General features: G+C 44.4%; 3 protein-coding genes across 13 annotated transcripts in view; 1 reads left to right on the top strand and 2 right to left on the bottom strand.

Moving 5' to 3' along the window:
* CDAN1 (codanin 1) overlaps positions 1-9,164 on the bottom strand; it is a 36,135-nt gene extending 26,971 nt beyond the window's left edge. For 2 of the 3 annotated variants that reach the window (XR_011324815.1, XM_069784356.1), the window contains exons 1-5: positions 8,893-9,162; positions 5,468-6,168; positions 3,640-3,864; positions 1,167-1,360; positions 632-751 (exon numbers count right to left, since the gene is read on the bottom strand). Coding sequence is in view for 2 of the 3 variants with exons in the window: in XM_069784356.1 (XP_069640457.1) it covers positions 632-751; positions 1,167-1,360; positions 3,640-3,864; positions 5,468-6,168; positions 8,893-9,006 (1,354 nt within the window). In the remaining variant the exon portion in view is untranslated. Of the gene's footprint in view, positions 1-631; positions 752-1,166; positions 1,361-3,639; positions 3,865-5,467; positions 6,169-8,892 lie in introns of all 3 variants that reach the window. The other variant, XM_069784358.1, reaches the window with a different exon arrangement.
* Positions 9,165-9,251: 87 nt separating this feature from the next.
* Positions 9,252-11,816, top strand: LOC138685516 (myb-related transcription factor, partner of profilin-like). The gene is made up of 2 exons (XM_069784353.1): positions 9,252-10,012; positions 10,739-11,816. The coding sequence occupies exons 1-2, from the start codon at positions 9,535-9,537 to the stop codon at positions 11,395-11,397; spliced, it is 1,137 nt and encodes a 378-aa protein (XP_069640454.1). The 5' UTR covers positions 9,252-9,534; the 3' UTR covers positions 11,398-11,816.
* Positions 11,817-16,008: 4,192 nt separating this feature from the next.
* TTBK2 (tau tubulin kinase 2) overlaps positions 16,009-24,578 on the bottom strand; it is a 99,578-nt gene continuing 91,008 nt past the window's right edge. For 7 of the 9 annotated variants that reach the window (XM_069784343.1, XM_069784342.1, XM_069784347.1 and 4 more), the window contains one exon: positions 16,009-23,607. In XM_069784343.1, the coding sequence (XP_069640444.1) occupies positions 23,139-23,607 (469 nt within the window). In that variant the 3' untranslated portion in view covers positions 16,009-23,138. The remainder of the gene's footprint in view (positions 23,608-24,578) is intronic. The other 2 variants (XR_011324814.1, XM_069784345.1) reach the window with 2 other exon arrangements.

Here is a 24,578-nt window from a genome sequence, read left to right as displayed (position 1 = left end):
ACCAACTGCAACCAGTCATCAGCTGCTGTTGTAGCTGGAGACTTTGTGTTCCTAATCTCAGCCCTAAGAATCTGAGAGTGGCAAAACAGAGGTCAATCAAATTGGGGCATCTAGAGGGGGTGTATGTGTCTCATCTTAAAGCCACTCTTTTGTTTTTTATATCCATATCAAGGTACTAATTGCATCAAGCTTAAGTCTGAATTTGCCAAAAGACAAACGGAACAATTATGGATCTATATGGATGGATCCTGTGCACTCATAACCCAAGCTTAAATTTAAGAAACACATCGCAGATCAACAGCACTTTTGAGTTGCAAGGACCAATGGAGGAGAGACTTTACCAAATCCATCCTTCTCTCTGAAAGTCAGTGTTAGCAAGTAGCTCCAGCAAATCTCACACAATAGCAGACAACTAGATTCAAACAGTATCTAGCAACCCCACTCTATCATATCACAGAAGCAGTTCCCATACATGCATGATTTTTGTCAGCAAAATGTCAGATGAGTCCCACAGTAGTAATAAGGTGCTTTTTGGAATTTAAGACTAACTGCTCAAGCTAAAGGCAACTACTCTATATCACATTATCATTCTGTGGAAGTAACATTCTTTCCCCTCAATACCATTGCTTACCTTTACTTCTTTCATTGACTTCAAGGTCACTATCGCCATCTTCTGCAGTAGAAGTGCCTTTAGATGTCAATAGCTGCAGAACAAAAAAGAGCTCCAGAAAAATATTTGGTACCAGGTTTTCTGGAAGAGAGGAAGTGAGATACTAAGGGTGGATATTCAGTATTGATCTGCCTTTAATAAACGAAGGTAAAAAGATAGATGCCTTTTCTATGGCACAGTCAGCGAAGAACTCCCTCCCCACACACAGCCACAATGTAAATCAGTATGTGAAAGATGTGTTACGGAAGGGTCTGGTTTCAGATAGGGCCATACAACTTCACCCTACCACAGCTCAGAGTAGTGCATCAGGTTCACCTCCTTCCCAACTTTTACCTGGTATCCATTTATTCTAATAACTGTGTTGACATTTGGAAAAATAAACTAAGCCATTTGTTTATACACTGTAACTGTCCCACAACTTGCACTTCCCCCTCACAACACACATGCAAGTTCAAAGCTCAAAGAAGGGTCAGTCTCACATCTTCTGGGTCTTCACCTGCTATACACGATGAATAGAGCTGCGCCAGACACTCCAACTGTTTCTTGCAGGAAACCTTAGTAGGATTTGCACAGGTCACCAGATGGCTTTCAGCAGGAAGGCTAGCACTGCGAGTGTAGCTAGGCTTAGTAGGAGTACCAGGATCAAGAGATATCCCTGCAGGAGAAGACGCCTGGTGCAGCAATTTGCATCTGAAATTCAAGAGCAGCAACATACCATGTGACTGAAGATGAAACACAGCAGCCACGTGGCCAGAAAAGGTCTTTCTCTTGCAGTCTAGCATGAAGGAATTCCTGCAATAACCATGTCATTTACAGTATGTAAAGCTGCTTTTAGCATGATAGTAATTTAACTCATCTTTCCCTTGTTGAGAAAGGATCTTGGGGCTAACAATCAAAAGACTAAAAAGAATCATATTCAAATTCAAACTCTGCTAAAATAGTGTGGCACTTTGACCAAATTATCTAACTAACCTGTGTTATTGCTTTTCATCTAAACTGGTATTTGTTAAGGACATGGAATCTGTTAGAGACCTGGTCCTAAAAAAAATTTTTGCATGTACAATTTCTGACAGCTAGACACTTTACAAAATCTATGAAAATAAGGTTCACATCCATACCTTCAGATATATTTGTAAGTTAACAATACCCTGAGAAGATCTAATACCACTAAGTGGAAAGGCAATGCAACAACAGATGAAATCCAGTACTGGCAAGTTAAATGACAGAAGGAACAAACTACTTTAATTGCTGGAGTCTAAATCAAAAATGATCACTCAGTTAAATACACAGATATTGTAAAAAAATATACCTACAGAGGTCATCCGAAATGCAGCAGCAGAGTGGCATACGTAAGACACATGAGAAGCAGAAAAAAAGCCAGTAACAGCAATATCAAATGATTGTTAAAGATCCCAATGGAACGTCCACACTTGGAACAACACACCACCTCTTACCACATTGTCTCAAAAGTAAAATCTTTAAAAGTCACTTTAAAGGCCGTAGGGAAGATGGAAACATTTTTAACTGCAGCAAAGAACTTTTTCTATTGGCCTACTTCTAGTGGAACTGCTGCGATGAAGAACAAGTTAGTCCCAAAACAGGAGTAGAAAGGTTATTTAATAACATCTCCCTTACAATGAACATAAGCACCTGACTGACAGAAGCGAAGAAAATTACTTATTAAGCACTTTGTAAACCCACCAAGGTAAGATTCCAATAACATAGTTAGACAACTCTGCTTCACTGCTGCCTCAGTGTCGTCATCTACCTCAGCATGAATTTCACCTTTTGCCCTTGCTCAAAGTGACCCAGTTGGCGGGAGGCTGTGTTAATGTTGTACCTCACCTCTCCACCACTACTGAGGACACACCACCAGCTTCCAGCTCTCAAGCATGATGGGGTCAGATGAGATCACCTCAAGGGCAAGCTCCAGCCCACATACTGCTATTTCACCTACTTTAGTTTATATGGATTAGTGGGACATTTCAGGTGGAATTCACACTAGGATAGGTGCTTCATTGAAGTGCAGAGGCAGGTCTGAATCCTAAGCAGTTCTGTTACAGGTCTGGTACAAAGAGTAACATAAGGGACTCTCTACTGTGTTTGTCCAGCCAGTTCTGGTCCCATTGAAGTGAACTGCAAGGCTTAGCAGGAAAAGAATTCCACTCACACATCCTGAAGAGTTTCCCCAAGAACAAAATCTACAAAGAACAGCAACAGTTCTGTCAGCAATTACAAACAATAGTTTCTCTACTGCTGTGCTTTGCTTTTTTTCTGAAGTATCAATCCTCACAGACTAACGGTGATACCATTTTACAGAGGATGAAAGTCACACAGTAACTGAACAGCGGAGACAAAATTAGAAGCTAGAAATCACCTCATCTCCCAGCACACATAATTTTCAATAAACAACTGCAGCAGTAACTTTTAAAACAGAATCTGACACTACCCACGTCCTGTCTTCTCTGACTGCAAGCCTGTGTTAGTCTGCCTACCTTGCAAAATCATTAATACTTTCCCCACATTTGCATCACTAACACATTTTCTTCAAACCAGACTATGCCTTCCATCACAGGTGCAATCTTCAAACACAGCCTAATTACACCAGCTCAAACCCACTCACTTCGCCTGTGCAGTCTAAGGAAAGCTGCACAGGAGATAGCCACGCGTGCAAGTCCACGAAGAGGCAATCTTATGAAAGCAGTGAGGACTGACTAAACTTCTGAAGATAAAGTAAGGGTCATTGTTTCAGAAACAGCACACCTCTAAAATGACAAACATGGGCTAGCTGCATTAATATTCTAGTCTGATACCGGAGTCACACTTGGTTTTAGGCAAATTATAGTTTAAGGTCACCAATATCTGTTTTGGATATTCCTCTGATCATTTGCACTCTGATATTGGCACCACCTTAAGACAAGAGAATTAAGAATCAATACAAGCCTATCACCACTCTGCTCAGACTGTACCGTTCTTTCTTCAGCATCTCCCTCTCCTCTTGAAGGCTGTTGCTTATTGCTGATGTAAGGTTTCCTTCCTGGACAGTGGTAAAGGCCTCAAGGCTCGACGTGGATGAAAACCGAGCAGCTGGAGACTGGCTGACAGGTGTAGAAGTGAAGCACATCTTTGGTTTTGAGAGGGGGCGCTCAGCACTTACAGGAGTTGGGTTGATTCGCCTTGATGGTTTGCTTTTGCTGAAAAAGTGAGAAGCGATTCCACTGAAATCAAGCTAAACAACAAAAATAATTAGGTCTCAAGACAGATATGCACGCAACTCTTCCAGAAGAACCTAATGCTAAAATAAAACGGATACCAAGTCAGGATATTGAATTTCTAAACTGTACGTATAGTTGCTGACTTTATTCTGGTCACTGAATAAAAAGTCGTGGAGCTACAGACTGCTAAAAACAGCCTGCTGATCCATACTGCAAAATTAATTATCAATCATCAAGCCACAGAACAGATAACACAGTGCCACACAACTCTTCCAAACGTTTCTAATTTGAGAGGACAGGATATGCCTCATTTTAGTAAGAAACTAATTCACTGGCAGTTTATAACACAACCACGGAAAAAAAAAAAACCCAAACCAAAAACAATCAAGCTGCCATTGTCTATCACTAAGTCCAGGCTCCCAAGTTATCATAGGCCCTTTAAGTTTAGGGAAACCCAACCCTCCTGCATAAACTACCTAGATTTGTCCTTCAGGAAGAGGCTCTGTAACACAGTAAGAGACATACCAGAAATGAGATACAGGAACATAAAGCATTACAATTCTCAAGGAAATGCTGGTTGCTACATATTAATTGCTATGATGTTCTCAAAATCGCTATAGTGTTGGCTTCCAAACACTCCCTGACCTCTTTCCTAGTTGGGCATAGTGCAACTGAGGAAGAGAGACCTACTGTCTATGCTGGAAACACACCCTATCTCCCTTGGCCAAAGCACCATCTAGCGCATCATCTAGACCCAGCACCTGGATCTGCTGTACAGACCCACAGACTCATCACTTTTCAGCTGGAATTTTGCATGTCCAACTAGAAAGTCCCACTTTCAGAGACCAGTGCCTGATATATGGAGCAAACAGGCTGACATGAAAACCTTATGTTTGGTGATGAGGATTTTAAAGAGTAAAATCTCAAAGAGAAAGAGAAAAGGACTGAGGCAACCACAACAAACAGCTGCCCAGAAGCTAAGCCGAAGTCACCAGGGAGACCAGGGCTTGCTGCAGACCAAAGACAATACAGGCATCAGCTAGCTATTTTGTCCATGATCACATGGCACAAACGAAGCTGCACGCTAACATCTGTTACCAGAAGCCACAGAACATCAATCCAAATGTGATTGGACTGGAGTAAAAAATCCTTTTTACTAGCATCAGTAAAGCTGAAGAGCCTTCCAGGACCGCTCTTCATTAGCAATTGCTATTGTGTTAAATGAGAAATGTGAAGAGCCAAGATAATGCTGACTTGTTAGAACATGCAAGGACAAAGATGTGCTCAGCTTTGTATCAGCTGGTCTGTGCACCGGTAAGCTGCAGGCAGCATCACAAGCGAGAGGCTGAAGAGGCATCTTGGGTGAGTTCACAGATAGAAACCTGACTACCCATTGAAGCAATATTCCCCTACATGGCAACCATGACAAAGCAGTTCTGACCAAGAAGCCCAGAAGCCAGCCCCCGGGTATTGTTTATTACAGCATCTTCTGTATGTGGACACACACAACAGGATGAGCTAGTCAAGGAACAGTGACCTGCAGCACAATCCGAATGAGACAGTGAGGCAGACTTGCTCTTACTTTGTCCAGCCAGAGGCAGCACCCATTGGTGGAAACTCCTCCAAGTTGTTAAGATTTAGCTGGCTGGGTGGGGATCTGGCAGAAACAAGAGATGCTTCACTCCGCTTCCTTCTTCCTCCACTCCATGATACACTGTCATTCTTTCCGTCTTCCTCTTCAGCAAGGGAACGCCCCAGATCCCGAGCTACCTGCCGGCCAGAGGCACTGACTGAGCTGCTGCCTTTCCTTCGGCCTCGTCTCGCTGGCAGGGCTTCAGGTGTGGCTGTGAGGAAGCTCCCCAAGCTGGCCTTCTGAGATGACCGCTTCTCACCATGGTTAAACACAGGGCTGTACCCAAAGCTCGGGCTGCTACTGGAGACCATGCTAGGGAAGTCACTGCAAGAGCTAGACAGGTTTGACCCAGAAAAGGAAGAGGAGCTGCTGGATGCTGCAGCAGGAGAGAAACTGGTATCTGTGGTGCAGGTGGTCACCGAAGTCCTTTGGGAGAAGAGCTGCACTCGGCTGCTGGTTGCATGGCCTGCCCTCCTTTCTGGTCCTGTCCTTTGGCTCCCGTGGGCCTTGGAACTAGGAGTTTTAGCAGGAGTAGAGGGTCCATTAGTCAGGATCTGGCTGGTCTGCTCCCTTAAAAAATTTAGCAGAAAAGGCACAAAGTCTTTCTGAAGCAAACTAAGAGATACCAGCTTGTCATGGATGTGGTTCTCCTACAAGGAAAGAGGACAAAGCATTAATATAAAGGTGCTACCCGATTCTTTCTTTCCATGTGCCCAGACTCATTTAACTAGTAACTGTGGGATCGCAATACACAATAAAAAGCAACATGACTTGTCAAAGCAGGTCACTGAAATTCAAGCGACCTCAGCACCGGTCATGGATCTAAAACTCAGCCTCCACACAAGCCATTTTGGCAGAAGTTTTCAGATGGAGTCATTCACTTTGGTCTCCGATTGGGAAACAGTGGAATTGTTCCATGGAAAGAGCAGTACTACTTACTGAACCTACGGCCAGGGAGAACTTGGAGCAACTGGCACCCCTAAGTCTGACATTTCAAAGAGACAGATACTGAAGCAGCTAATTCTAACAGAAAAATCTAAAACCTGCAACTTCTCCATCCCCTGTTTGTCTATGAATGCCACCTGCTTCCACAGAGGGGTGCTGTAACAACAACTGTTAAGGCACTTTGAGTCCTGAAGTGCCAAGTACAAGACCACAGCTGCCCTTCCATTTCCATTAAATAATTTTGCTCCCTTGAGACCTCACAGAGGTCTAAACAGAGACTGTGCAACTTTAAGGTACATGAAGTTTATACTTAAGAAACTTAAACCACAAAAAAAACCCCTACTACAGACTCAACACCTTTAAAATCTAAACAGGCAGGGGTGATCTTACAAGGGTAGACCTAGACAAAAAAAGACTTCATGTTACAGGCATAGTTCAAAGTTTCATACATTGGGTAAAATTTCTTTTGTTCCTAACACTGCACCAGGTTTCTGTTTCCTCTCAATGGGATTCAGCAACAATTGGAACAACAGAAGCAGCTTTTACAGGCAGCAACTTATTCCTTACTAATATTAAAACACAGCACACATATTCCTCTTAATTTATATTCACACCTCCACTAGATGAAAAGTCAAGAGAGCAAGCGCTATTTCTGAAGGACTTTTTTGTATGAAAGGAGGCAGTGAAAGCATGGCCATGAGTGGAGTCCTACAATCCTCAATACCTATGCTGAAATTCATATTCAAAAGTGTGAGACCAGTTCAGCTTCCTGGAGAAGCATAAGACTCCAACACAGCCTCAATAACAAGCCAAGCAGCCAAGGCTCACTGCTTTAGCACTCTAACACTCGGTGAAAAAACACAGGTCAGAACACAAATGCCACAAGGCATCAAGATGACCCAACTTCTCACCAGCTCCAGTCCGAAACTGCCACGAAAGCCAGAGCAACACCATTTCCTCAGGTGCCCCCCTGGGTTTAGCGCAGAGGCACAAAGATAAGTACAGTCCGTGCTACGCACAAGGTCAGGTAGTTTCTCCTGCTTTTCAGAGCACAACCTGCTTTCACCCATCTTTCTCTCTGCAACTTAACAGAGGTTCGGTTCCTCCACAGACGGGTAACAGCAACCTGTCAGCAGGTGCCAGCCTCCCACTTGCTTTCCCATGCTGAAGCAACTGAGCTGCTCCCAGCAGCGAAAGGCAGTTGTAAATTCCCTTGCAAGGGCAAACTTTTCAGCCTCCACACCCCTCACTCACACCGTGCTGGCTGAGCTGCCAGCGCCTCAAACTTCATAACCTCCGCAGGTCTGCTTCTGCAAGGCACAGCTTAGGAAATACCAGACAACATAAAACGTTGGTCCCTTCTTCACGCACAAGTTTAGGATGACAGCGATACTTGACTAACTCATGTGGGTGACAGCAGCGAGTTTTGATTTTAATTAATACTAGGTAACGTGCTCTGAAGGGCTCAGGCAGAAAATGCCTTAAAGGCAACTCGCTTCTCTACGTTAAGAGTGAAATACAAGCACTCGTAGTCCATCTGTGGTTACAAGCGCTTTTATTACCACAGGAACCCAAATCCACCAGCCATATCCCCTTACAAAACTCGGCCTACTCAAACCCAGCAAGAATCCTCTCCCAGCCCTGAAAGATCCTCCTCAACGCCCAGGCGGGACGGGCGGACCGGTCGGGAGACGCAGCGGCGCTTGCCCAGAGCCACGCACCGAGCCCTCGGGACGGAGCCGCGCCTCGGAGCGCCGGGCCCAAGGCTCAGGCGCGGGGCGGCATCGCAGGCGGGCTGCGCCGGCCGCCCACAGCTTCGTCCGTCTCTCACCGCTACTTTCGCCGCCAAAGGCGCGGGGAGCGTCGCGCCCTCGTGTCACGGCCTTTCCTCAGGGCGCCAGCTGCCCGCCCTCCCTCCCTCCCTCCGGTCTACCGCTCGCACCCGACAGCCAAGGGACCGAGGCACCGCCATCGCGCCGCGCTTCCCGCGCGGCGACCGCAGGGCCCCCGACCAGCCGCTCCCGCCGCCCCGCCGCCGCCTCAGCCCCGCAGCCACCGCCCGCCGGAGGCCGCGGCCGCCCGGCCCAGGCAGCGCCGGGCTCAGCCCCGCCGATTTTAAACGGTTTTCACACCGCCGCCAGCCTCTGGCCGGGCGGCTCCCCGCCGGCGGCCTCGCCTTCCCGCCGCTCTCCTCAGAGCCCGCCCGCGGGCGGGGGCGGTGCCGCCGGCTGATAGTCGGAGCTCGGCCCCAGCTCCCGGCCGCAGACGGGCTCCTCGCCGCGGCCGCCGGGTTGACCCGCGCGGGCTTAGCGCCGGGGCGGACAAAATTCCCCGCACGGCCCCGGGGAGCTGGGGGGAGGGTGGCGCGGCGGCGGGCCCGGCCCCGCCGGAGCCAGGGCGCTGCGGGCGGGCGATCCGCCGCGCGTTACCTCAGCCGAGCGGGAACCGGGGCCGGGGCCGGGGCCGGGGCCGTGCCGGAGCCACCGCACCACGGCGCCAACCGCCACCTCCTCCTGCAGCAGCAGCTCCAAAACAGCCGCCATTCCCGGCTGCTGCTGCTGCTGCTGCTGCTGCCGCCGCTACTGCTACTGCTGCCGCCGCTGCCGCCGAGCACGCGCACAACCCGCGGCGGGGGGCGGGCCGGCGCCGGCTGGGGGCGAGCGCGCCACGCGCGGCCGGGCGGGCCCGCGTCCGTGATCGCGTCCTCCTCCCCCCCCCCGCCCCGCCGGGGCGGGGCGGGGCGGGGCGGCGGCGGGGATTCCCGCCGGGGTAGGCGGGCGGGGGCGTGGCCGGCGCGGGCCGGGGCCGGGGCCGGTCCCCCTCCCCATGTCAACACGCGGGGCACGGGGCGCCTGCGCTGGCCCGTGCGCGTCTTTTCCTCTCATGCGCGGTATTTGCTTCCCCAGCAGGGCTCGGGGCCCGGCCTAGCGGCGGCGGCACCCGCGGGCCGGGGCGGGGGAAGGGGCAGCGGCGCCCCCCGCGGCTCCGCGCCCGCCGGCGCCAGGCGGGGGCCGGGGGGGGGAGGGGGGGTGCGTGTGCGCTGCCTCGGCCCCCCTCCCCGACGGCGGAGGATGGCCGAGGAGTCGCCCAAGCGGCGCAAGGCGAATTTCAACGAGGCGGAGACGGAAGTGCTGATCGAGCAGGTGCTGAAGCACGAGCAGCTGCTGTTCGCGGCGGGGCCGGGCCGCGCCTCCCCGGGCCAGAAGCGGAAGGTGTGGGAGCTGATCCGGCACAAGGTGAACCCGGTGGCCGCCTGCCCCCGCGACGTGGAGGACCTGAAGAAGCGCTGGCGGGACCTGAAGCGCCGCGACCGCAGCAAGCTCTGCCGCCTCTCGCAGGGCTGCGGGCCGCCGGGTCCCGCCGCCCTCGGCCTCCTCCTGGCCCCCGAGGAGATGCCGCCCGCCGCCGCGCCGCCCGGCCGCCGCCACCACCTCCACCACCACCACCACCACCACCGCGCCTACGGCTCCCTGCTGCCCGCCGAGGCCGTGCCCATCGTGGGCGGCATCGACACGCTGGAGCTGCCCGGCGCCGTCGTGGGGGAGATGGGTGAGTTGCGGGACCGACCCCCCCCTCCTCCCCCCCCCGCGGCGCTCGCCCCGCGCCCTCCGCCCGCCGTGTCCCCGTCCCGTCCCGTTCCGTCCCGCCGCGGCAGCCCCGGCAGCCGCTTACCTCGGCCTCCGGGGGAGGAACGGCGCTGAGCCGCGGCCGTAGCGGGCTCCCCGCTCGAGCACCTGCCCGCCGCCTGCCTTCGCCCCCGTAGCGCTTATTCTCGCAAGCGCGAAAAGCCGTGCCAGCGCGCAGTCCTGGGCGGTCAGTGCAAAGCGCTGCGAGTTCGTCACTTCGTCTGTACCAGGGAGAGATCGCCTCAGTGCGCGGAAACGACCGCCTTCCATACCAAGGGGTTCCTTGCAGTCACAGCGTTTCGGTAATGCCGTTACCGGTGACCGCGCACAGGGTGGAGCGTGAAATGAGCTTGCAAGGACCTCTGTCTCTGGGAACCTAAAACCCGGCTTCTGTGGTGGGGCCGGTGAGGGATCCGTAGTGTGTAAATATATTCTTAACTGGTGAATGCGCCTCCGGGGTTTTCTTCCCACCTGTCGAGGTAATGTGCATTCTTAAAGCACCAAGGGGTAACGCAGCGCGAGTTGTAGAGTCTTGGCTCAAGGACTAAGGTTAGCCCTTAGTGGACGAGCGCACGTTTCGCTGACCACTAAGGTCATGAGGTTTCTCACTGACTCTCCTTTGCTTTTCCTCTCCCCCCATCACCTCTAGGGTTTAATGACAATCCCGGCCCATCTCATCAATCCGGTCTTGAGAAGATGAACCTCAAAGAAGAAATAGTAGTGAAGGTGGTAGAGCCAGAAGAAAGCTCTGAGGACATGGCAGTGGTTCCACCTAGCCAAGAACAACTACCTTTTCTGGGGACATCGGGCGGTGGTTCCTCTGGGAAAGTAAAAGCCAAAACAAAAGGCAGGTCCCAGGCAGACCAAAACGAAATAACTGAAGAGGATCTCGTGCAGATTCAGCAGACCCAGATGCAGGTGATCCAGTCTGGCTTTGACAGTGTCAACCACAACCTTCGGCTGCTGCAGCAAGGCATGCAAGAGCTGAGTAACAGCCTCAGCATCATGGCGCATACACTTGTTGCCATCAAAAACGTCTACGTGAAAAACAACACTGGCCCGACCACGTATGCCACCACCTCTACTCAGACCACAGCTGGGTACCTGAGCCCAGGTTCCCCCCAGGTCTCCCCCGCTGAGGACAGAGGTAGAACGCAGGTGGCTGGAAGCAGCAGCAGAAGCAGCAGCTGCAGCTCCAGCTCCATGTCACAAGAACCAGGTCCTTCTGAATTTCCTAGGCCCCCCCTGAGAACCATTAAGAAAGAACATCCAAATGGCTGCTACTACTTCTGCTTTGCAGATGTGTGAAAACTTGAATATATGTAAAGTGACTGTGGTGTTAGGTGCTGTTGTATGTTCTGCTCCGGCTTGTGACTTCAAAGGAGCAAAGTGGACTTGCCTCCCACATTTTTCCCAGTGGGAAACATTTCGCAATAGGTGGCATTAAACACTAATTACCAGTCTCCTGTTGGTTAACTCTGTTGCAGTTGGCTAATAATTTTCTTCCGTTCTCTTTATCCTCTTACTCTCTTAAAAACAAACAAACAAACAAAAAAACAGATTTATTTTGACTAAGACTCTTGTCTGTATCATCCTTTGTTTTATGTGACCTTTTGAAAAATAAAAGGCATGAGAGTTGGGTAAAAAAGTAACGTTATCGTTGGTGACCAGCAGGAGCTGTCTTGCACGAGTTGCGCAGTTTTTTGATTAAACAGACGTCAGAAGTAGTTGGTTTTTTTAAGTACTTGCTTTTTCTGATTATAGTGTTGGGGGTGTTTGCTTGGTTGTTGTTTTTTTAAGCAAGTCTGAGCTGTGCAAGGCATCGCAGGAAGAGTTTGACATACCTGCTTAACTCTACGAATGGTTTAGGACTGAGCTGTTGATTCATGAATGTACTCCTCAGAATTCACACAGCATTGCTCCACCTGGCTCTTGTTCATTCCCAGCTTGTCAAATGCACCTTTTCCTCAAAGGCATTTTGTTTTACTGGACTAGCAGGGTAGGCTCTTTCTTGTCACATGACTAAAGCAGAGAAATACAGCAAAAAATAGTAATTGATGAGCAATGCCTGGTTTTGACATGGAATAATTTTTCCCCATATGGTTTATAAGCAGGCCGTATCTTCCAACAGATTTTGCAAGCCTTCTGGAATCAATACTACATTTGAAATACAGAGAGCAAAAAAGTTTCCGTATTGTTTTACATGAAACAGAAATTAGATTTGCTGTTAAATAAATTGCAGGAGGCAGGGGCTGACTTTGCTCCAGGCAGAACAAATGCTCCTGCATAGTTTATGAAGCTTTCATTTTCACCTATCAATCAGAGAGATTAATAAAATCTTCCATTCTCTTGACTATATATCCAAGGAAGAAGAAAGTGGAGTTGGAGCAAAAAATAACCTGTTAAATGTCAACTCGGAAACAAGCACAAAGGAATCATTTTATACTAATGTGAAAAAGAAAAATCTCCTTTTCACATTCAGATAGGAGAAAACTATTGTCACTGGCACTAGTCTTAAGATGTGTTTAAGGCTGGTATGTCTAAGGCTTATACATTAGAATTGCTTTACTTTGCACAGTTCAAAACTAGCAGCGGTGCTGTGTTCATACGTCCAGTGTCCTTACTGGAGGGAAAATAAAAACCCTCTCACCTGCAATTTTATCCGATGACCTGAAAAATCATGCACGTCCTCTTCTTAAGCATTTATCACTGATATTAAAATTCTACAGATAAATTTGGCCTATAGCAATGACTAGCTGCCTCTAGTTTTCCAGTCATTTTGCACAAGCATTCCCGCTGCAAGAATTCCGCAAATACAAATGACGTAGAAAATGGCAGTGCAATTGTCCCTCTCCTAGCAGCATTAAGAACGTGTAACCATAGGGTAAGATACGTCATTTTTGCAGTCAGCTTTGGCAGAGCACTATACCATATGAAAATGTACTTTTAAGTACTTTCTTCTACTTCTGCCCTTACACCATTACGGTGTACCGATCACACACACACGCCTCAAAAACTGACAGCTGCCACCTAATAAAACGTGAACTAGTCAACGTTGCTATCAAGTGTTTCCCTTCAGCATCATAGATAGAGTAAAACATGGAAATATCTCACAAAATTAACACATAAGCATGTACAGCACATTGCTAATCGGGATTAATGCTTTGAAGAAGAGGAGGTTCTCATTTTCAGGTTTACCGTAACAAAAGGAGATAGTGTGGGTGACAGGTATCACTACCGTATTCATAAATTGCTGGTTTTAAAAATGGGGAAAGGACTAATACTAAATCTGATTTTTGAGTCTATGTTGTTAAAAGCTTTCCAAACTAACTGGTTGGAAGCATTATTTCTCCCCCATTAGTACAGATGGGCTCTCTCGAGCAGTGTTTTCTGTAACTGAAGAAGGTACCCTTCAATTTCTATTTTGTTCTCATGGACAAAGAAGCCAATTAATGCTACCATAACATTCCAGGTAGATTAGCAAAACATGATCTAAAGTTTCCCTGGTCCTCTTGGGCAGCAGTTTGAGCTTGTCCAGGTTGCAACAGCCAATTCTTACCTGTCTGACTTTCTTGCAATGTTTCAGTTCCTTCTCCAGTTGTTAATTCTTGAATTTCGCTTACTACAGCATTGTCTTAAACGTTTCTTGGTACAGAAGAAACCACAAGACGATAAGAACCCACAGCCTGGTGCAATCCCTGGCACGATCTCTACGGTGCAGGCACAATGAAAGATCGACTGGCAGTCACGACACTTAGTGGGGGCACCCGACAACTGACAACCCCCTAAGAACACATCTGCACGCGCAGCGGACTGGAGACATCACACGATCATCATGTGGGTACCAAAGTCCAAGTGGCAAACATGCCGTTGCCTTGACTCGGACTGTATAAAATGGTACCATCAGGAGCTGGGGGGGCCCCCCACCACCAAGACACCAATAATCAAGAGGACCAACAGGATGGCGCTAGATCCGTGGGTGGCGATATCTTCTTTGTCTGTCTCTGTCCCTCTCTCTCCTCCTCTCTTTATCAGGTTGTGAAAGACATGTGGCAGGGGACTTAACTGGACAACTCAACTAGTCAAACAAGTAGTTGCCATTGAGTTATTGCATCTAACCTCATGCCTTGTATTTTGTATTAATAAATTGTTAAACTGGTTGGCTGGTGTCGTTTCACCTTAATTCAGTCCAGGGGTATCACGAACTTGATTGTTGGTCCCAAGAGGAGGGAGGCCATCCTAAACAACTCCTTTCGGGCCCCAACATAGGCAGAGCTGACTTGTGTGTGCTACATAGCTTCCTCATGTTCGAGTACAAATTTAAATGAGAGGCAGCTACAGTACAAGTGCAGGGAAGCACAGCTTCCCAAAGATCCTAAAAGCAGAGTGGGCAGATTGGATCTCCTGTATGAATGAAGATGACAAGCCAGGCAATGCTGAAAGACACTTCAGTGGCCAGACAACCACCAGACCTCAACATCGGTCTGCCACAGCATCTTTGTTCCAATCTTGCTTCTTCCCCACAGTCTGTCAGTTATACCGCTAACATATACTGGAGCCAGATCAAAACCACTCTTCCATTTCTGGTATGATCCGGATTTACATAATGTTTTAAACAAGGAAAGATGCTGAGCTACTTGTCACCAGTACAGAGTGTGCAAATTTGTTATTTTCATCTTCAAATTAATAGAGGTGGCTTGCTATTTCTTTATGCACCCTTTCTGTGATCAAATGATGGTTCTGTTGGGAGCACCAAAAGCACATACCATCCAGAAGCATGCCATTAAATTTCTGGCTGTTCTTAACAGAAGATGAAACATCATTTTCTTGGAATGTTACTGAGTAAATGAATTCCCAATTTGTTTCCTGTCGTGTGAAGCCATTCGGGCTATTTATATAAATGACAAGAGCTAATGACCTGGTCACGAAGCTTGATGAAAATACTGCCAATGATTTGAACAAGGGCAGAGCTGGCTTTTAATTTGCCTTACATACAAGGCATAACAGTGATACTGCCAAGAAAGAGATCCAGGGAATTTTCTCCAATTCTTCTGGACTTCCCTAAAAACCTTGTTCTGCTGCATAAAGAGCAGGCAGTATTTTCCACAGCATACAAGGACTAAGACATGTAGGCACATAAACCGCAAATAAAAATTGTGATGATATGATACTCTACTTTTAGCTAGTTTTACTAGAAAGAGAAATGAAAGGATTTTGGAGGAAACTAGAGCAACTGGTAGCTTAACACTGCATTTCCATAGCATAAACTGCTCAGATTGAGTAACAACTTCCATTTATTTATTTCTCTGCTATCTGCCACTGAAGTGTATTGTACAGAAGATGACAGGTCTCCTCAAGAGGCTGTAAAAGCTCAGTGACTACATCCAGACAGCTGATCGCTTCCAAAGAAATCAAGTACAGTGGCCTCTGACTAAATAAGAAATTATAATTTTTAAGGGGGAAAAAAAAAAAGCAGCAGCAGCTGGCTTCTCAGAATGACAAGGTTGGAATCCACCATATTGTTACTAAAATTGATCTGATCTGGCTGTGGCAATCATTTATTGTTTGGCTGAATACAGACAGCATGGATAAGAGCAAGAGCAAGTAGAAAGGGAGGTTTCTGAGGAGGCTGGTTGAGTTCTTCTATTCTTATTAATATATAACACATGAACGTACTAAATCAGTAAAACTTCCATTGATCCAATCATTCTGACTTGCAACATGAGCATCTGACTCATATTACAGTAGTACCAACAGACACTTGCTTTTTGCTTTCTTGTAACAGAAAAAATAAATCACTGTCAAAGCACTTTCTCCATTTAAAGTACAGGGTTACAACAATAAAAAAATACTGAAAAAAATTCAGCTGAAGCTTTATAAATAATTACATCATTATACAAACACAATCAAGAACTGAAGTTTTGCATGCTGAATGAGTATTTTATTTAGAACCAGTTTATAAAAATAAAATACAAAATAATTTGAAAACAAAACTTAAAACATTGTACAAAGCCTTGATATGGTACAAATGAGAAAATAAATAATTACAACTTTATGTACAAATGACCATTACAAGGGCATTAACTCTTTATGTTCTTGGGTGCCTGAGCAAAATTAAAAGGAAAAGAATGGCTTAGAAGATTTCCAAGGAGTGGAAGAGAACTGCAACTACTGAGCAAGAGAATTTGAAGGACTCAACGTTTGTCTTCCTTAATGGTAACAAACAATCTTGGAACTGCATTCCACGTAATTTAATCATGCTGCAGATTTTACTATTGACTACTTAATTTCTCATGGGGTGACAACATTGTATTTTTAATTAATACACAGATTTCATTCTTTGTGGTATTGCCCAGAGATTTTAGATTAGCAGCCATTGGCTGGCAGCTACAAAAAGTCAGTACTTGTCTGAAGGCATTGCTGGTGATTTCCTTAAATTTACTAGTTTGGATATTCATAGGAAAGCATTTGAAAATTGACATCTCTTAGCACAAGCACTGCAACTCACCTCTGGGCTGAGCCTATAGAAAGAAAGTTAGAAGCTGGGGAAGAATTTCAAATCTTGCTTTCTAGCCAAGGAATGTAAAGAGGATGCAGAGAAGGCTGCTAGGTAACCAATCCAGATCTCCAGTCAGAGGAAAAAGATGTGAAATAGCCCCCAAAATCCCACCTCACCTTGTGTCAAACCTTTATGACCTTGCCTGCCAGGCAGCAGATACCGGTTTAAAAGGATTTGAAGCCAGGCAGACCGAACTAATTCACTGTATCTTTTGGAGCAAGCTGGTCTGCTGTTATTACAGCTCCTTTATATAAAAGTTAGGTCAAAGATCAAGTGATCTCAAAAGGAAACAAAACATCTGTAACTCAAATTAATTCCAGCTGAATTCCCACAGACAGTTGTGGACGCTCAGGGCGTCATACGAGTAACCCACTTGTGGTATTGTTTTAGAAGAAACCACTTTGTAGTCCTGGCCAAAGCTGTCTCTCAGCAGTAATTGTTACAGAAAAGTAGAGATCAAAAGGCATGTCATGTCATAATAGTAGTTAAAAAAATAAGCATTTTCCAATTTAAAATACAGCAACTGCAAATATGACATTTATCGAGTTTATTCCTTTAGTCCCTAAACAGGGTAAAAATCCTCAACAAAACAAGACCCTATACTGATTTTAATGAAAGTTTCACCTGCACAAGAACAGCAAGAATTCCCAAGGGTCCAAGCTCTTCGTGTAGAGGAGAAACAGAAGCAAAATACATCAATGATGTGCTAACATTTGGGTTTGTCACTATTACTGTTAAGAGAGAATGTGTTACCAACAATGGAGAGTAAAATCAGCCTACGTGTTCAAAGCTGGATGGCTGGAGTAATCATCAAGTTAACACATTAAACTTCAAAACAATACACTCCTATGCATTTTTCCTTAAAAAACGAACACCTCAAAGGTTAATATTTAAAAGCCTGATTATTTAAACCACAGGGAAATGAGTGATAAAACTTTTTGGCATTTGACATTATCTTAAGATAATTCCAGACAATTATTACACAATCCAGGCTGACTTTTATATCATCTCTCTTTTACAAATGTTGTGTGTAGGGAAGACTGGCTTCAAGCAGAGAGCTGAGGTATTCTTGTGTGAGGTGCGTGTTTATGCAATTTGCATGTATTAGCTAAGAAATGTAAGACCTATGCTTACGTGTTGCATGTAGTCAAAACACTGAACCTCACTTCCTTTTGCCAGCGTTACCAGTTACTGAAAATTGCAGTAATTGCAACCAATGACATTTGAGCCAAAAGCAAAACAGCAAACAAAACCCTTCAGTTCACTGCCTACTAGGTTAGCTAAAAAAAAAAAGAATAAAAATATTTTGCACTGTTCCACAAGTCTCAAACATAGGAATGAGCATCCAAAGCTTTTACCAGATGAAGAAAGGAATCATGGATAATCGTCAAGACTTTTATTTATATAATATAGCTGACCGTTCTCTGACCACTCCTTGCAGTGGAAAAGGATACAGAGAACATGCCATAGGGAATCACGGTGTTAACAAAAGACACCTAAGCAGCCCCTTGCTCACTGGAATTGAGAAGACAGGCATGGCTCTCGTCACCTCACAGGATCAGTCCTGCATGGAAAAAATTAAGATGAATATATTATAGGCCTATAATGAGAAACCAATTTGAGTTTGAGCTCTCTTTTTTTCTCCTATTCCTTTTCAGAAGATTCCTCTCTCATTAAACATATATATAAAAATTGGAGGCACATATCCCTAGTTTGCCATTAGACCCTTTTAAGAAATTGGAATAATCACTTCTTATCAGAATTTATGCCTCTTGGTGTTCCACAAAATTGTCCAATTCATTATGGAAAAATTCTGTTTACAGGAAAGAGTTTGTACTGTAAGTCTGGCTTTGTCTACATTCTCATCAAAAAGAAAAAGAAAATATTTTTTTAGAAGCATTATAGTCAACCATTGCCTAAAAGTTACTGCAGTAAGAAGGACTTACGGGAGTTTTGCCCAAGTAGGACTATAGGATCAGGCCTTGTAATATGGAAAAGACATAGAATCAGAATCAGGGCATAGCAAAATTATGGTAGATGAAGAGGAGATCAGAGCAAATCAAAGCAAAACAGGCCTTGGTTCACTCTGGCAAATGAATTCCAGTGAACAGGATGCAATAGCTGAAACTGTTCCTATCTATATGTATATACACACATATGTATGTATGTATACATGTTTCTATATAATATACAGTATCTATATAAGTGTATATATAGATACACTTATGTACAAATGCCTATTTATATATATAAAATCAAAATTGTGTGTTTTCCCAGCTATAGTTAATACCATAATACTACAAATTGTAAATGATAGAGCTCTTGCAAGTCTTTTTCAGATGTAAAATATTTCAAGCTATTTTTAAATATATAGGACCAGATCCTCCCCTTTACATCAAGACTGTTTAGTGAGGTATGCGAGAAAGCTTGATCTCAAACATGCAGACTTCAAGGCAAGAATATGTCCAGATTTCCCAAGACAGGATGTGGCTGGTGCCTATAATGAACACCCCGAGTCACTCCCCAGGGGTTTGCCTCCTGAATAATGGTATATAACTAGCAGTTAAGACCTCATATTGCTCCTGCCTTTGAGCAGTGAATTTTCTATGCTTACCGATCTTGCCTAAGCAGTAGACAGGTGCCTAGCATCATACAACTTGCCAGTGTTGCTCTACGGTATTACACCTTCTACTACTTTTAACAGTATTTTACTTAATTAGTAATCGGCATTTGTAATTAATAATGAGGTTTATTAATATTAATATAGATTGTTGAGGTTGCAACATAGATTATACCATGCACTATTGCAGCACAAAAGTTTGTGTAAAATGTTCAGTCTTTTCAAGTTCTATTTTAGTTTAAAGGCTTCATGCCTCAATTTCTCTAAAAAAATGCTCCAAAGTGCCAGCCACAACACAGGAAACACCATAAAGAGGAAACACGTGTGCGGCATCTGCATCTGCTACATGTCATGGCTCCATTGCACTGCCCTCCAAAGAAACGGAGGCTTGAAGAGGACAAAGCAACAGCTCCTTGAATTACATTGTTTCCCAGCTAAAATCCCTGGGTAAGCTGCAGTGTGCTATGCAGAATAACTGCAACCGGTTTGTACAATGGAGAAAAATCTTCACCGTCCCTGAAAATTTTTTGCAGATAACCCTCTGTAAACCATTCATTCACTCTGCACAAGGGCCACACACATGTACGTTGGTGTTTTTATGCAGAGTCAGTTGCATATTCAAATATTGAAGCTTACTCAGTTCTTGATGATTATACAGGCCCTCTAGAAATACTAAGCTAATATTTATGTATGAGCTGACCAGCTGACCATTACCTAACTACATTAACTAACTGCTACATTAGACTATAGTAAGCAATTCTGTAAACTTTTGCAGGGAGGGTATCAAGCAATAAAAAACTCCAGAAGAGCGGGTAATTCAAGATAAGTTATTCACAATCACTCCTCCATTCAGATCTTCATGATTTTCTCACTAGATCCTGTTGAATCCACAGCAAAAAGCAGCTGGGGATATACAGTCCTTTTACCTTTTTCTGCACTGAAAGAAGCCTGGGTCATCAATCATGACTGATATCTCTTTCTCCGTTTTGGCATAGTTTACTATTTTTACATTGGCAAGTAGTTCAAGTACAAGTGAATTTCTACAGCATTGATTTATTTTACATAGTAATGTGTAACAACGGACAAATCTGTACTTTGAAGACAGCATAAAAAAATCCTTAGGTGTAATATTCTTTCTCACCTGCAAAGCAATTACCTGTTTCTGGATCCTGCTACACTGGAGAGAAAATATAAACACCTCAACTTCAGCATTCAGGCAAGGATGCATAAAGCTGGTACCTATTAAAACTGACCATGTTAATGTAGGAATGAGCTTACAAGACCATAATAAACGGTATTCAGAAATAAGGAGGAGGGGAGGAAAAATAACCACAGGCTGCCACACCACCTCAGCAAATAATTCCAGCAGTGCCCAGGGCAAAAATACCACAATGGGACCAAATTTTCTTTATGGTGTACTGTAGGGAAACATGAGGAAAACAGGAAGGAAAAGATGGAATTTGTTGTTGACACAATCATCTGTTAGATATTCATTGACTGTCACTGCTCCTATATGACAAGTATTCATAACAATTAAGAATTCACATTATGAAATAAAAATGAATAACCACAAGCCCTATTTGTAATAAAAAATAATAATACCTTTGAGTCTCTGTTCTTGTTCCCTATGCAAATGGACACACAAAATTATAAGGAAAAAAAGCAAGCTGTAAGACAAAACATTGGCTGGTTGAGAAATCAGCAGTCCTTCAATCTTGTATCAAGGTACAAAGGCTATTAGAATTTGTGCATTCCAGAAATTTTGGGGGGGAAATAGAAGATGTAGTGCCAAAAGTATTCAGGAACTAACAGAAAGGGAACTGTATTATCTGTGGTCCATAAATTACAAATGAAAAATGAGAAAGAATGAGTTTATATAAGCATGTACATATATGTGTATATATATATATATAAATATTTATATTATATAATTTACCATGAGGACATGCAATTATTGGTATAGCCCCTATTATACAATATAATACAAAGGAATAGGACTTTCCAATGGTACAGTTTCTTCAGAAAAAGCAGGTATACCCTACCTATTGCATTCATCTGTAGTGCTTGAAACCTGAATGAAATTAAGGTTCCACACTGTGCTACATTACGTATGGGAAACAATATACATATTCATAGTAAGGGAAAAAAAAAAAAATCAAATCAACATAGTCTGACAAAGCAAGTGAAATTCAGTGCAGCTCCAGGGCAGCTTTAATGCAGCATTAGAATGTGTTAGCTCAGAGACAAAATATTCCCTTTTTAATCCAAAGGTATTCATTTGGCAGAGATTAAATAAAAAAGCACAGATGCTGGCTGAAGAGGCGTATGACTACAGCAAGCAGATCAGTAACTGACAAGTCTCCTACACATCCAGCGTTCCCACAACAGGGATAATTAGGGAGAGCTGGCTGCATCTTTCTCAGGCTTGCGTTCTTGGGTGTTACTATTCCGACCCACTATTCTCTTCTGAATATACCAAAAGGTGCTGTACTGTCATGCTCCCTACAGAGATCCTGTAGAGCACAAGAGATTATTAAGTAACTACCAAACAAAATTAGAGGAATTGGACACCATGGGCTTTACTCACAGACAACGAAGCTTGGCTACCAAAAAAAAAACTGGGCAAAAGAATTAAAAGAATCCAACAAAAAAGTACCTCAGATTGCTTTCTATGTATTTTGCTTTGATGACTAATATTCTTACCCAGATTCTGTACTGGTGTCAAGTATATTTCTGTCACCTATAACCTACCAAGTTCATGAAGTAGACAATCTCCTCATCTCTGTTTCATCTCTCCTGTTTTTATAAAACAAATGACCAAAATAGCAAACCTTGGTTGGTAATCATCTCTGCATGGTAAGACCAATTGTTTAAATGATCCCTAACTAATGGAAAACCAAAAGCTAGCAATAACAAGGGTTCTTTTTGCAGTTAAGGGAAAAAAAAGTGCTTCTGTTTTCTAACTTGTTTTCTAACTTACATTGCAATTTATTGTAAATCTGCAACATTCAGTGAAATGGAGACATCTCCTTTCTCTCGTTTCCTAGACAGGAATGCTTTTCCAAATTCTACCAACCACAGTTTGAAGAACCCCTACTATGACTCTCAAAGAAGTGTATGAGATAGAACTGAGAATTAGCTTCTTGGATCCTAATCAGTACCAAACGAGTAAGAATATAGCTATAAAAATACCTTGGCAAGTGTTAATATTAATTTTAAAATGTCATCAGTGTGAAGAAGGGGCAAGGTACCTTCCTTAGGTAAAAAATCTGTGCCATGGTAGACGGGACAAGATGAGCACTGAGTGACTCAGAGATGTATGCAGCTCAAAATAGAAGAGACTTACAAGGTGGAAATACCATCATCTTCTAAATTGTGTGCTTTTTTAAAACTGCAAAGACATGCTTGAGCAGTACTTATCTCCCAAGTGGTGACATCATTTTGGGAATAACCGTTTCAGGTTTTCTTACATACTCCTTCACTATGTAAGGCCTTAAATAATTAGGCCAAATCTTCTAGCTAGGTAAACTAAAAACATAGAAATAAATACCCTTTTAAAACACTCACCGTAGAGATATTTTCAACTCTAAATTCATTGCACCTCTTTGACTACCTAGTCATTCTTATCCTGGCCTCTACTTTCCCTCTTGTGGATCTGCTTGCTGCCTGCTCTTAGGCAATGCCTGGCCACTTATTTACACAGTATGCTTTCTCATGAATAGTTTATGATGCTTACTTTCTTTAAAAAGCGCAGATTCAACACTGTTTTTTTTAATATACTTTTTTTGATTATTTTTTTAAATACACAGTACACAGACACAACATGCATCAGATTTAGGAGGAGGCTTTATACCTGTCAAGGCCCAGTTCCTATCTGCTAAGCTTAGTGGTTGATTTGCTCTTTCCTGTGGGAGTCTTAGTGTTTGGGGAATGGTGGAAGGAACTGCCAGATCCTTTCAGACCATTCTTGCTTGGTTTGTTGCAGCAGTGCTCTTGTTGGCAGGATCTCCTAGAAGATGAGGAGCCTGAATGGCTAGGAGGTGATTTACTCCTCCCAAGATGTGGGGAGGAACTCCTCTGATCATGATGGGGTCTCCCAGCCCGGGACGGAGAAGAACTGGCAGTACGGGGTAAAGAAGAGCTCCTAGGGGAGGCACTGGGACTGCGTCGGGGGATGACAGGGCTTTTGGGTGGTGTTTTTGGACTATGTGGAGATCCTGGACTCTTACATTGGGTAGAACTCCTTGGTCTTTGAGATCCATTCTGTAGGATTTGAGCCAGACGAGAGATAAGATCTGAGTCCGAGCTGCTACTCCCTAGGACTCTGTACCTGCGTAACCTTAAGAAGAAACAAAAAAAGATTATTTCTGTTCCCATCTATTCACTAAAGTTCATATAGAAAGAAACACAGTACCACTAGAAACTAGGGATGAGCTTATATTGCAGACCAGACATCTGGAGCTGAACCTCGCTATAAGGTAGAGGTGTTTGGATCTAGGTTTTGGCTTCTGTGCTGTTCAAATCAACACAGTATTTATATTTGCATAAACTTACTCACATAAACAACCTAAGTGTTTACAGGATAACTGAAATTTGCTGGTGGTGCTGGAAGAAGCACACTGAAGAGCAGTGCTTATTGCCTCTGATTCGGAGGGGTACATCCATTCCTGCACATCATCAATACACTCCTATACATAATTTTAAGGAATGACAAGGCACACCACAACTTCCTTCAGAGGATTTCACATTACTGTATCAAAATTCTCCTTATCCTGGTAATGTAGGCGCTGAAGAAACTAGATCATGGTTGTCTGTATACAGAATTGGCAAAAGTGGCTTCTAGAATTCACTCTGCCCTCCTTTAATTAGTTGTTTTTACTTAGTCATGATCTGAGCATAGCTAACTAAGTCAATACTGATGTCTGGAATCTCCAAACCCAGATACTTAAAATGTCTACAATAAGAAGTGTTTAATTTTCAAAGGGCTGGATAGGACAGATCCTATTGATTCCTCTGGGTTTGTGAATAACCAACAATTCCAGAACAGTGACCCCACTTTAAAAAAAAGTGTAAAGATTTAGTTATAGATTGACAGGTTTCAAAATACACATCTATTGATGTACAAGGTTTAACAATGAAGCAGGCTCATTCTTGTGCAACAGCCTCTCCTCATTCGTTCAAAAATGTAAGATTTCTCAGAGAACTGAAGCCCAGCATTTTTTAAAAATTAAAGGATGGAACTTCTACAGGATTACATGCTGCACAGTAACTGCAGTCTAGCTCAAATCCATTTTCAACCTGAAAACCTAT

Source organism: Haliaeetus albicilla, chromosome 5 (genome assembly GCF_947461875.1).
Source record: "Haliaeetus albicilla chromosome 5, bHalAlb1.1, whole genome shotgun sequence".
In the NCBI taxonomy this organism is placed as follows: domain Eukaryota; kingdom Metazoa; phylum Chordata; class Aves; order Accipitriformes; family Accipitridae; genus Haliaeetus; species Haliaeetus albicilla.
This window is presented reverse-complemented; position numbering and strand designations above follow the sequence as displayed.